The 12,766-nt window shown below is 42.6% G+C and overlaps 1 protein-coding gene across 1 annotated transcript; it reads left to right on the top strand.

Moving 5' to 3' along the window:
* The first annotated feature begins 4,347 nt into the window (after positions 1-4,347).
* LOC136548241 (uncharacterized) lies at positions 4,348-12,393 on the top strand. Its single transcript, XM_066539841.1, has 5 exons — positions 4,348-4,437; positions 10,523-10,683; positions 10,786-11,118; positions 11,493-11,550; positions 12,373-12,393. The coding sequence occupies exons 1-5, from the start codon at positions 4,348-4,350 to the stop codon at positions 12,391-12,393; spliced, it is 663 nt and encodes a 220-aa protein (XP_066395938.1).
* The last annotated feature ends 373 nt before the right edge of the window (positions 12,394-12,766 follow it).

The raw sequence follows: 12,766 nt of genomic DNA, 5'->3' as shown, positions 1-12,766 counted from the left end.
TAAGTTATCAGATTCACAAAGTTCATTTTAGCTTGGATTGAGTAGTTCACGTAGGAGTCAGAACTCCTGGCTGTTTGTGTCAGAACTTCCGACTGCCAGAAGTTCTAGCCTAAACTATTGGGACTTCGGACAATTGCTGATAAGTTACTTTGAGTTTGTGTAGAAATTTTTAGATATGCCTATTCACCCTCCCTCTAGGTATTGTTTAAATCCTTTCAATTGGTATTAGAGCAATGTCTTCTTTTAGTGCTTCACCACATGAGAAGAAACAATGTTGGACACCAAAAAGATGCAAGCCGATGCCGCTAAGATGGCCAAGCAAATTGCTAAAGAGTTGATGGCTGAGCAAGTCATGATGAGATGAGCAAGTTGAAGGATGAGTTGAGCAAGAAGGTTGATGATGCTATTAGTGGCAAGATTGATGGAGTCAAAGATAATGGAAGTGATGTTGGAGCAGCACATGAGAATGTTCAAGGAAAGGGAATCTATTCAAATACTGGTTTTGGCTATGGACAACTCATCAAAGGTCCGCCCATGCATTTCTCCATAGTCAACCATGGCAAGCCACCTCACTTTGAGGGAATAAGATACACCGATTGGGCTTACAAAGATGAAGATGCACCTTATTGCCGCAATACTTTGGAAAGTTGTGGAAGTTGGTGTGATCATTCCCACCGATGAAGATAGAGAAAACCCTAGAAGAAGCATTCAACCTTCACCAAAATGCACAAGCCGTATCTTTGCTTGTCTCAAGTTTGAGTGCGGATGAGTTCAACAAAGTGAATGAAATGGAAAGTGCTAAGCAAGTTTAGGAGACTTTGAGAGTATCTTTCAAAGGAGATAAGAGTGTGAGGAAAGGCAACATTAAGCTACTACATGGTGAATTGGAAAGGTTTATGTTCTTGCAAGGTGAGACAACACAGGTAATGTTTGATAGGCTCATGGCATTGGTAAACCTCATAAGAGCTCTTGAAAGCACTGAATGGGATAACAACAAGGTTGCTAGGAAGATATTGAGAACTTATAGAGCCAAGAACAACATGCTAACGTCCATGATCATGAAAAGACCCAATTACGATGAGATGACACCTCAAGAGGTTCTTTCAAAGCTCAAGCATCATGAGTGTCTAGATGAAGATGCAACCAATGCTCATAATCAAAATCCTAGTGAAATGGGATACAACAAGAATGCAGCTCTAAAGGCAACTCAAGCTCATGAAGGCAAAAGTTCAAGCCAAGAGAAGAACAAGAAAGTGAAGGATGATTTCTCAAGTGAAGAAGAAGAGTTCGATGAAGAGGTTGCACTTATCATTAGAAATCTTAGAAATTTCATGAAGAAGAGCAACCACAAGACTTATGGTGATGGAAAGAAGAGGCACAAGAAGAGGTTTTGCTATAGGTGTGGTGAAACCAGTCACTATTGATAGTAGTTAATAACCATTATAAACCGTTAATATAACATGTATAAGGGCATAAATATAATCACCAACTAGGGGTTTAAACTAACAAATTGCACCAGTTTTGGTGAATCTGTATTTTCTGCAGGGTCTATCCAGAAAACCATCAAGGTGGACCTAGATGTTAGACTTAATCGCACTTATCCGTAGCAAAAACAACCCTAGAAGATTCCCGAAGGCTTGAGCGGACACCACACCGAAGCGGAGGGTGAGGCGCCGCTAGGTGGGGCCGGCCAGCCCCTAGGGCCCACCTATTAGTCCTTCATTGCTATGTCAGTTCTCCACCGCCTCCTAGATTGCATCTATGCCATTTATTCAAGTCAGTTCGATCCGATGGCTTAGGATTGATGCTCTAGGCTATATATATCAGCCGTTACCACCCCCCGAAGTCATTGAAGTCATTTGAGAAGACAAAAACCCTAATCATCCTTAGAGCTCCATCATATTCTAGGACATAGCTAGTTAGGCTAGGTCTAGAGGGAGGCAAGCAGGTTTCGCTTGGATTCCTGATCGTGTCAAGAGCGTGGTTTGGTATAATCTTTGTACCCCCTCTCTTTTGTATCTCTCATTATTTTTATATGTTTGCTATAATTGTTATGACATTATTATTCATATCATTTATGTTCCTAGTTATCATGTTCATGGTCTACTTTGATTATATACTTAGTATAGCTAGATTATCCTTATATTTATGCATAAGTTCGTATAGCGCTGACTTTAAGGTACCATGGGTGAGTGGTCGACATTGTGTAAGCGTGGTGCTTATACATTGTTTACCTACGGATACACCCTATATTTTGGGTCATGTGGTAGATCATGGATGTGACACTCCCATTGAGTCCTTTGTAGTCCACTCCCCGAATATAGGTATACAAGTAGGATCTAGTTACGAAGGAAGACAAGCTCTGTTCTTAATCTTCCTTAGTAATATCCCTTACGTGTAGATACGAAGTTGATCTTAGCCATGACTGTTAGGTGTAATTGCACTAATGAATGTATGCTTTGACTTGTAATTAAGAATGACTTAGGAACTGTTCCTCTAATATTCTACTTAACCATGCTAATGCCATAGAAAGGAGTACTCTGAATGATCAATGATTAGTTATTATGCACTATTCATATATACATTTATCTCTTGACTTACCCCTGTTGTGAGTAGAATGTTGGTTATGGTTTACTTTTCCATAAAGAGCATAAGTTATCAATACATGTCTTTGTCAGACCTTCCCTATGATAAAAATATAAATAATGATACATGGAATACTCCTAGGTGAAGTGCTACTAATGATATATTATCTGTGCACTTGCATATCCCTTTCATATATATATATTTTTCCTAGTCCACATAAAATAATAAAGAGCTACTTAGTATTATTCTAGCAATAATGCTAAGTAGTACCAACAAGTGTTTCTTACTTAAAAAGAAATCCAAAAGCTCAAAGTTTGCACCAAAGGTGGATGAAGGTTCAATGCTTGGTTATGGTACTAACGAGAATGGATATCGTGTTTTCAATAAAACCACCGGTTTGATTGAAATCATGGTAGACATGACTTTTGATGAAACCGATGGCTCTCACAAGGAGCAAGTCAATGTTGAGATTATAGGTAATGAAGAAGCTCCACATAAAGCTATCAAGAAGCTTGCGATTGGTGAAAGTGAAGCCCATCGAAGTACAAGATGAAGATGAAGACACCATTGTGCATGTTGATCATGATCCAACCATTCATCCTGTATCATCAAATGATCATGGTGAAGCTTCCATGATAAGAAACAATCATGATGGAAGATCAAATGATGCACATGGTCATTCACATGAAGATGGTGCTATCAATAGGTGATGAGCAAGCTCGACCTCAACTCAACAATCAAGAAAGAAGTGAAGGCAATCCTCCACAAAACCATGGTTTTGATCCTCCAATCGATCAAGACCATGATAATGAAGATGATGGCCCCATCCAAAGATCAACTCAAGTGCCACATCCAAGAGTTCATCATTCCATCCAATGGGACCATCCCATTGATAACATATTGGGAAGCATTCGACTGAGGGGTAACCACACAGTTCCCGTTTAGCAAGTTTTTGTGAACATTACTTGTTTGTCTCTCCTTTGGAACCTCATAGGGTGGAAGATGCACTTGATGATCTGGATTGGATGATAGCCATGCAAGAGGAGTTGAACAACTTCACTAGGAATGAAGTCTGGTCCTATGGTGGAAAGGCCCAAGCAAAATGTGATTGGAACCTAAGTGGGTCTTCGACAACAAGCAAGATGAGCATGGTGCGGTGACAAGGAACAAGGCACGGTTGGTGGCTCAAGGGTTCACTCAAATTGAAGGCTTAGGATTTTGGGGAGACCTATGCACCAGTGGCAAGTCTAGAATCAATTCGCATTCTAGTTGCCTATGCCACACATCATGATTTCAAGCTATATCAAATGGATGTAAAAAGTGCATTTCTCAACGGCCCCCTATCTGAAGTTGGTGTATGTAGAGCAACCACCAGGCTTTGAAGACCCCAAGTTTCCTAACCACGTCTACAAGCTCAACAAGGCACTATATGGGCTCAAACAAGCCCCTAGAGCTTGGTATGATTGCTTGAAAGATTTCCTACTCAAACAAGGGTTTGAGATAGGAAAGGCTGATGCTACTTTATTTACTCGCAAAGTCAATAATAATATCTTTGTTTGCCAAATATATGTCGATAACATAATATTTGGTAGTACTAATGTGACCTTTTGTAAAGAATTTAGTAGGATTATGATGAATAGGTTCGAGATGTCCATGATGGGAGATTTGAAGTTCTTTCTTGGATTTTAAATCAAGCAACTCAAGGATGGCACGTTCATAAGTCGAACCAATTACACCAACGATATGTTGAAAAAGTTTGACATGGACAAGGCCAAGCCCATCAATACACCACCCATGCCAACCAATGGACATCTTGATCTTGATGAAGGTGGAAAGGCCATCGATGAAAAGGTATATTGCTCCATGATTGGATCTTTGCCTTACCTTTGTGCATCTAGGCCCGAAATTATGCTTAGTGTGTGCATGTGTGGAAGATTTCAAGCTAATCCAAAAGAATGTCACCTTGTGGCCATTAAGAGAATTTTTTGGTATTTAGTGCACACTCCTAATCTTGGCTTGTGGTATCCTAAGGGCTCCAGTTTTGAGTTACTTGGCTATTTCGATTAGGATTACGTTAGTTGCAAAGTAAATCGAAAGAGTACTATCAGGACTTGCCAATTTATTGGTATGTCTTTGGTGTCTTAGAGCTTTAAGAAGTAAAACTCTGTTGCTTTGTCCACCACCGAAGCCGAGTATGAGGTGGCCAGCGCATGCTATGATCAACTACTTTGGATGAAGCAAACTCTCAAAGACTTTGGTTGTGAGCTAACCAAGATTCCCCTTTTGTGTGACAACGAGAGTGCCATTAAGTTGGCAAACAACCCCGTAAACCAGTCTTGAACAAAGCACATAGACATCTGACATCACTTTTTGAGAGACAATGAAGCCAAAGCAGATATCGTAATTCATCATGTGAGCACCGAAAAGCAACTAGCCGATATCTTCACAAAGCCCCTAGATGAGTCAAGATTTTGTGCTTTGAGGAGTGAGCGAAATATCATTGATTCTCGTAACGTGGCTTGATGTCTTGCACATACTTTGTTTGATCTAGCTAGGAGAAAAGACTTGTGAAATTATTATGTGATGCTTTCAAAATCTATTTTATAATTTTCATGTGTGACTATTGCCTTGAAATAATTGATTGAAATCTAGTCACACCTAAAAATACTAGTGTCGATCATATTTTTTCCCCACATGGTGTGGTGAGTTTGAGCTTGGAAGTTTCTGAGTTTCCTGCATTAGAAGTCTCGGTGTCTGCCGGAAGTTCTGACAGCTGGAAGTCCTAGCCCTGTGATGGAACTCCTGACTGCCGGAAGTACCAGCTCAGTCCGAAACTCCTAACGCAGATCTAAGTCGGGCCTCTTTGACTATGTTTTGACCACATGCTGCTTTGACCTAGGGTTAAATCTTTCTATCGTGGCCTGACCCAGTCACTTTTCCCCACCCACCTGACCACGTCTTCCCAACGCCGCTCCTACCCATGAGCCGCCGCCATCCCCGCGCGCCCTACCGGGAGCACTAGCCAACCCTTAGCCATCGGGAGCTCCAACCAGCCCTCCTGCTCTGTTGCTTCCTTCTTCCTCCTCGATAGTCCCGATGTCGTCCCTCTTTCTCCTCGGTTGAAGTATGTCATTGATGCTTGACAGTCTTGTGGTGGTGTGCATCCGTTCATGGAGGTCGTGGATTAGTTTGTGGCCATGGCTTTGCTTGTGTCCATTGCATGTGCTATGGATTTCATCTTCATTCTCCTTCTCCTTCCCTCCTCAAGGTACTAGCCATGTTGCCCTAACCCTAACTTCAATGTACCTTGGATTTTGCCTCTTTTCTTCTTCCTTTCTCCTTCTCTTTCTTCCTTGTGTGATTGATTGTCTCAATTTGGATCACCATGAATGGGTTCGCAGCATTGTGCACCGGAAGTCCTGGCAACCATCGGAAGTCCTAACTATCAAAACTTCTAGCTCTGGCCAAAACTCCTAACTCCTTGGTTCCCAATCCATTCATGTTTCTCCATTTCTAGATGTTCGTTCACTTATCTTTGCCTTGGTTCTTAGTTTTGTTTGGCTTTTCTTGTAGCCATGGCCTCTGGTAGCGATGACAGTCCTCCCCACCATCAAGATAAGTGGTCCAAGAAGAACAATGACCCCACCGGCTCCTTCAAGCCATCGGGTCGTACCAAGGTAGCTTGTCCCCATGATGCAGCTAGTGCTCATGGTCGTGGCAGGGGTGCTCATGCTCGTGGAGCTCAAGCATCCACTCAAGCTCTAGCTGACCCTCCTCCTTGTGTGGGTGCCATAGCTTGGGATAGGGTCCCTGGCATTGGAAGGATACTTGCAACTAATATGATAGAAGAAGCTCTCAATCAAGAAGGCCGCACTATTGATCTAGAGGTGTGTCCTCGCACACCTCCTTGGGGCATCATTCAATCTGGTGAAAGTCATCTTGTGCCCTTCCAAGGCAATCTTCCCACCATTTGAGAACCTCAGTGCACCCCCAATCCTATCGGTGGCTACACACTGCACTTGTCTGTGGACTATAGTCATGATGTGCAGCAGCTTAGCCAACAATGTACCAGGCATCTCTATGAGGAAGACGGCAAGGATTTGAGGATCAAGTGTCGCATTTGGCACCCCTTTATTTTGATTTCTATGACTACTTGGTCTATCACCATTTTCTTCATAGCTGAAAGCCCTAGTTTGGTCCATCACCATTTTCTTCATAGCTCAGCCAACCGAATGCATAGGGCCACGTCAGTTCAAGGCTGATGTACGCTGACACCAGCGCAGTGTGTGAGCGCCTATGAGGACCGGATGGCGGGTGTGTCAGGTCGATGATGATTAGATACATCCGGTCAGTAAAAATGGCTCTAGATCCTCTCTGTACTCGATCGGACACCATGTTGTGGTGAGTTTGGTCGTTTCTAACTATGAGTCTAGTCATTTCTTAAGACACGAGTGATCGGGACTTGATCGTGAGATTGGGTGGCTACGCTTGAACATAGGGGGCCATGTGGCAGTAGATGCGTAATCGGACGCTGGCGTGATGCATCTAGTCAACCTGACTGGCGCGTCCGGTCAGCATGCAGAGCCCCCTCCTTGACTCTAACGGCTCTATTTGTTTGAGGGGCTCTATAAATAGTATTTGGCCAGCTTGGGGCTCACTCTCTTAGCACTTTGACATACTTGAAAACCTTGTGAGCCTAAGCAAACACCTCCCACTCATCTCCATCATTGATTCATCATCATAATGAGCTTGGGAGTGATTCCAAGTGTATTTGCTTGAGTGATTGCATCTAGTGGCACTTAGGGATCGTTGTGGCTATGGATTTCTTATTTCTCTTAGTGGTTGTCGCCACCTAGATGGCTTGGAGCAGCAGAGGAGCTTCAGCACATGTTACTGATTGTTCATGGCCGGCTTGAAAGGTTCTAATATGGCTAGAGGGGGGTGAATAGCCTATTTAAAAATCTACAAAACCAACTAGAGCAATTTGATTAGTATGACAAATAGCGAAAAGCAACCTTGCTCTAGCTCTACAAGGGTTGCAAGCCACCTATCCAACAATTCTAGTTACTATGATCACTAGACACACAATTTACTAAGTCACTACTCACTAAGAGCTCTCACACTTGCTACTCCAAAGAGCTCCACTAGATGAACTTAAGCTACAAAGCAAGCTCTCAATTCTAGCTACACTAAAGAGCTTGTTACAACTAGTTTGCAGGAATGTAAATGAGTAAGTAAGGTGATTATACCACCGTGTAGAGGAGTGAACCAATCACAAGATGAATATTAACTCAATCATGGGAGAATATCAAAGGGCAAGAGACAAACCAATTTTCTCTCGAGGTTCACGTGCTTGCCAACACGCTATGTCCCCGTTGTGTCGACCAACACTTGGTGGCTCAGTGGCTAATAGGTGTTGCATGAACCTCGTCCACACAATTGGACACCACAAGAACCTACCCACAAGTGAGGTAACTCAATGACATGAGCAATCTACTAGGGTTACCTTTCGACGCTCTACCAGGGAAGGCACAAATCCCCTCACAATCATCGGAGATGGCCACGAATAATCACCAACTCATGCCAATCCTCCTCCACTGCTCCAAACCATCTAGGTGGTGGCAACCACCAAGAGCAACAAGCAAATCTCACAGTGAAACATGAACACCAAGTGCCTCTAGATGCAATCACTCAAGCAATGCATTTGGATTCTCTCCCAATCTCACAAAGAGATGATGAATCAATGATGGAGATGAGTGGGAGGGCTTTGGCTAAGCTCACAAGGTTGCTATGTCAATGCAAATGACCAAGAGTGTGAGCTTGAGCCGGCCATGGGGCTTAAATCAAGAGCCCCCACGAATAGAGCCGTTGGCTCTCTATTCTCTGAAAAGTCGGGGTGACCGGATGCACCGGTCATATCGACCGAACATAGGACCTAGGCATCCGGTCACACGATGCACACCACGTGGCCCCTGCTTCAAATGCTGATTGCCCAATCTCAATGGTCATCAGTGCACTTAAGTTGTGATCAGACACTATAGTGTAGGACCAGACACAGGACCCTAGCGTCCGATCACTTTTAGTAAGGTTCTAGTCGTGACCGAACACATACGGTTATAAGTGACTGGACGCAGACAAGCCAGAGTTCGGTCGTTTCCAGAGAGCTCCTCGAACCACTATTTTGCAACCGAACGCGTCCGCTCCTGTACAACCGGACGCAGCACCTGAGTTCGGTCATTCTCCAACTGTCACGCGTCACTGCTGTTCCTCATGCTACCATGCCAGCGTACGTCAGTACTGACCAGATGTAGGCCCTGAGTGTCCGATCACTCTTCGCACCAACGTCCGATCATGAGACCGAGACCGCGTGCTCATAGTTGCTACTGACCAGATGAAGGGTCAGAGTCTAGTCACTGTGTGACTAGCGTTTGGTGCACTCTGTGAAATCCTGTCTTTTCTGTACAGGGCATCAGTGGCACCATCGGACTATCCACACTCTACGGGCAGACACTCCACCGGTGAAGTTTTGAACCCTTGCTCCCAAGTGCTAAACACAATGTATATCACCTTTGTGCATGTGTGTTAGCATGTTTTCACAAATATTTTCAAGGGTGTTAGCACTCCACTAGATTCTAAATGCATATGCAATGAGTTTGAGCATCTAGTGGCACTTTGATAACCACATTTTGATACAAGTTTCACCCCCTCTTAATAGTACGGCTATCAATCCTAAATATGATCACACTCTCTAAGTGTATTGATCACTAAACCAAAAAGCTCTTTTCAATTTCACCTTTGCCTTGAGCTTTTTGATTTTCTTTCTCTTCTTTTCCAAGTCCAAGCACTTGATCATCACCCTGGCATCACCATTATCATGTCATGATCTTCATTTGCTTCACTACTTGGAGTAGTGCTACCTATCTCATAATCACTTTGATAAACTAGGTTAGCACTTAGGGTTTCATCAATTCACCAAAACTAAACTAGAGTTTTCATGGCTCTAGTGATTGTGAGGGGTCTTGCACCTTCCCCGACAAAGAGCCGCAAGGTAGCTCTAGTAAATTGTCTATGTCATTGAGTTACCTCACTTGTGGGTAGGTTCTTGCAGTGTCCATTTGTTGGACAAGGTATGTGCAACACCTCTTAGTCGCCGAACCACCAAGTGTTGGTCGACACAATGGGGACTAGCGTGTCGGCAAGCACGTGAACCTCAAGAGAAAAATCATGTGTCATTCTTGTGATTGGATTTCTCCTGGTGATTAGTTGTCATCATATTGTGATTGGTTCATTCCTCTACACGGCGGTATAATCACCCTACTCACTCCATTACTTTCTTGCAAACTAGTTGTAGCAAGCTCTTTAGTGTAGCTAGAATTGAGAGCTTGCTTGGTAGCTTAGTTTCATTTAGTGGAGCTCTTTAGTGTAGCCCTGTTGAGAGCTCTTAGTGAGTAGTGACTTAGCTTTGAGTGTACCTAGTGATCATAGCAACTAGAATTGTTGCCATAGGTGGCTTGTAACCCTTATAGAGCTAGAGAAAATTACTTTACGCCGTTTGTTATACTAATCAATTGTTCTAGTGGTTTTGTAGAGTTTTAAATAGGCTATTCACCCCCTCTAATCATATTAGAACTTTTCAAGTGGTATCAGAGATGTGGTCACCGTTTGATTGAAGGCTTAACAACCATAGTGTCAAAAGATGGCTCAAGTTGTGTTCAACCATTTGGGAGGCAAACCACCGTTCTTTGATGGCACATGCTATGATTATTGGAAGAGAAAGATGAAGATGCATCTTGGTTCAATCAATGACCAAGTATGGAATGTGACCGAGAGTGATTATGTTATTCTTGATCTCAACAATCTCACCAACCAAGACAAGGCCAATAAGTAATGCAATACAGTGGCTCTTAACACCATCTACAATGCCATTGATTCAAAGGTGTTTGAGCAAATCAAGGATCTTGAGAGAGCAAGTGAAGTTTGGAAGAGATTGGAAGAAACATATGAGGGCACACCGGCGGTCAAGAGTGCTAAGCTATACATTCTCAAGGACAAGTTGACAAGCTTCAAGATGAAGGATGATGAGAGCATTCCAAAGATGTTCCATAGATTATAAGTGATTATCAATGACTTAAAGGCCTTGGAAGAGAAGATCAAAGATGATGATGTGTCTCATTGGTTCTTGATGTGCTTACCTCCAAGATTTGAGATGTTGAGATTGCTCATCATAAGAGGAGGATTGGAGGAGCTTACCCCTAACCAAGTACTAGGTGATGTCATGACACAAGAGACATACCGTGTGGAAAGGGAGGGGGCTGATAAGGACGAGAAGAAGGAAGATGAAGACAAGAAGAATAAGAGTGTAGCATTCAAGGCTAGTTCATCATCCAAGAATAAGGGCAAGTCTAAGAAAGAATCAAGTGATGATGAAGATGCTAGTGACATTGATGATGAAGTTATGGCTCTCCTTGTGCACAAGATGGGTAAATTCATAAAGAAGGGCTATGGTGCAAGAAAGAAAAGAGATCAGAAGGAGTATGTGAGGAGATGCTACAAGTGCAAGAGCTCAGATCACGTTGTAGCGGATTATCCCTACAATAGTGACAATGATGAGGATGAGAAGAAGAAGCATAAGAAGGAAAAGAAGGATAGGAAGGAGAAGAAAATGACCTTCACAAAGAAGAAGAAGAAGGGAAGTGGCTATGTAGTCACTTGGGATAGTGATGGCACCTCCAATGATGATGATGGCTCTAGTGATGATGACAAGAAATCCATCAAGAAGGCACTAGCAAGCATCACCATCAACAACAAGCCTTTCATCTTTGACACTCCATTGACTTACCTCATGCAAAGCCCACCAAGGTAAAATATGATGTGAGTGATGATGATTGTGAAAGTGATGATTGTAGGAGTGATGATGAGGAAGAGGAGTACACCAAAGAGGAGCTCTTGGACATGTGTGAGCAAGTACATACTTGCTTTGAGATGAAGAGAAAGGAGTACAAAGAATTATGCAAGAAGATCAAATCTCTTGAGCAATCCTTTGATGAGCTCAATGCTTCTCATGAGAGTCTAAGGGAAGACCATGAGAAGCTTGGCAAAGCTCACTCTAAGCTTAAAAAGGCTCACTCCTCTCTCCTCGAGCAAGTCAAGAAGGAGGAAGTCAGGAAGGAGCAAGTGATTGTGTCTTGTGATGTGGGACTAACATGTGATATTCTTGATGAATCTTTTTATAAACCCATTATTGTTGCTCCCACTAACCCTTCTTGTAGCACTACCACTTCTACTTCACCTTTGAGTGATGGTTTCACTTGTGATGCCTCACTAATGGTGGAAAATGAGACCCTCAAGAAGGAGGTGAATGAGCTCACTTGTGCCTTAGGCAACGCCTATGGTGGAGATACCCACTTGCTAAAGTGCTTGGATAGCCAAAGGTTTTCTCTCAACAAAGAGAGATTAGGCTATATCTCCAAGAAAGGCAAGGCGGCATTTTTCACTTACAAGACTAGTTTTGTGAAGGGCAATTGTTAGTTTTGCAATAGATGCAAGCAAGTTGGGCATATAGAGCAAGATTAAAAAACAAGAACAAGAATGCTAATGTATCCTCTATTAAGTTTGATTCTTGTTATTTACTTACCAAGGGTGCCAATGGTGTGAAGGCTATGTTCATTGGTGCACCAATTGTGGGCTCAAAGAAGAAAGCCATTTGGGTGCCAAAGAGCTTAGTAACTAACCTTCAACGACCTAAGTAAGTTTGGATACCTAAAAAGAATTGATCTTCTTTTGTAGGTCAATTATAAAGCTGGATAAAGGCATTGGGTGCTTGATAGTGGGTGCACACAATAAATAGCCAGTGATTCAAGAATGTTGAATTCAATCAATGTAAATGATAGCAATGGGACTGATAGTATCACATTTGGTGACAATGGCAAAGGCAAGGCCAAAGGGCTTAGTAAGATTATAATATTCAATGACTTGAGCATTTCCAATGTGCTACTAGTAGAGAGCTTGAACTTCGACCTATTGTTGGTAGCTTAACTTTATGATCTTGGTTTCAAGTGCATATTTGGTGTGGATGATGTAGAGATCATAAGTGTAGATAACTCTAACTTGATATCAAAGGATTTAGATATGAGAATCTATACTTGGTTGATTTCAATGCTAGAAAAGCTCAATTGTCAAC

The sequence above is a fragment of the Miscanthus floridulus genome, chromosome 4 (genome assembly GCF_019320115.1).
Source record: "Miscanthus floridulus cultivar M001 chromosome 4, ASM1932011v1, whole genome shotgun sequence".
Classification (NCBI taxonomy): domain Eukaryota; kingdom Viridiplantae; phylum Streptophyta; class Magnoliopsida; order Poales; family Poaceae; genus Miscanthus; species Miscanthus floridulus.
Note: the sequence above shows the minus strand (reverse complement) of the source record. Positions and strands in the feature narration are given on the sequence as shown.

Excerpts from the sequence above, each read along its gene's own strand:
- LOC136548241 (XM_066539841.1), top strand. The coding sequence starts at position 4,348 with ATGGACAAGGCCAAGCCCATCAATACACCACCCATGCCAACCAATGGA. Across the intron at positions 11,119-11,492 it reads AAGAAAAGAGATCAGAAGGA|GAGTGATGATGAGGAAGAGG; the intron begins GTATGTGAGGAG and ends TGATGATTGTAG. Across the intron at positions 11,551-12,372 it reads TCTTGGACATGTGTGAGCAA|GTCAATTATAAAGCTGGATA; the intron begins GTACATACTTGC and ends CTTCTTTTGTAG.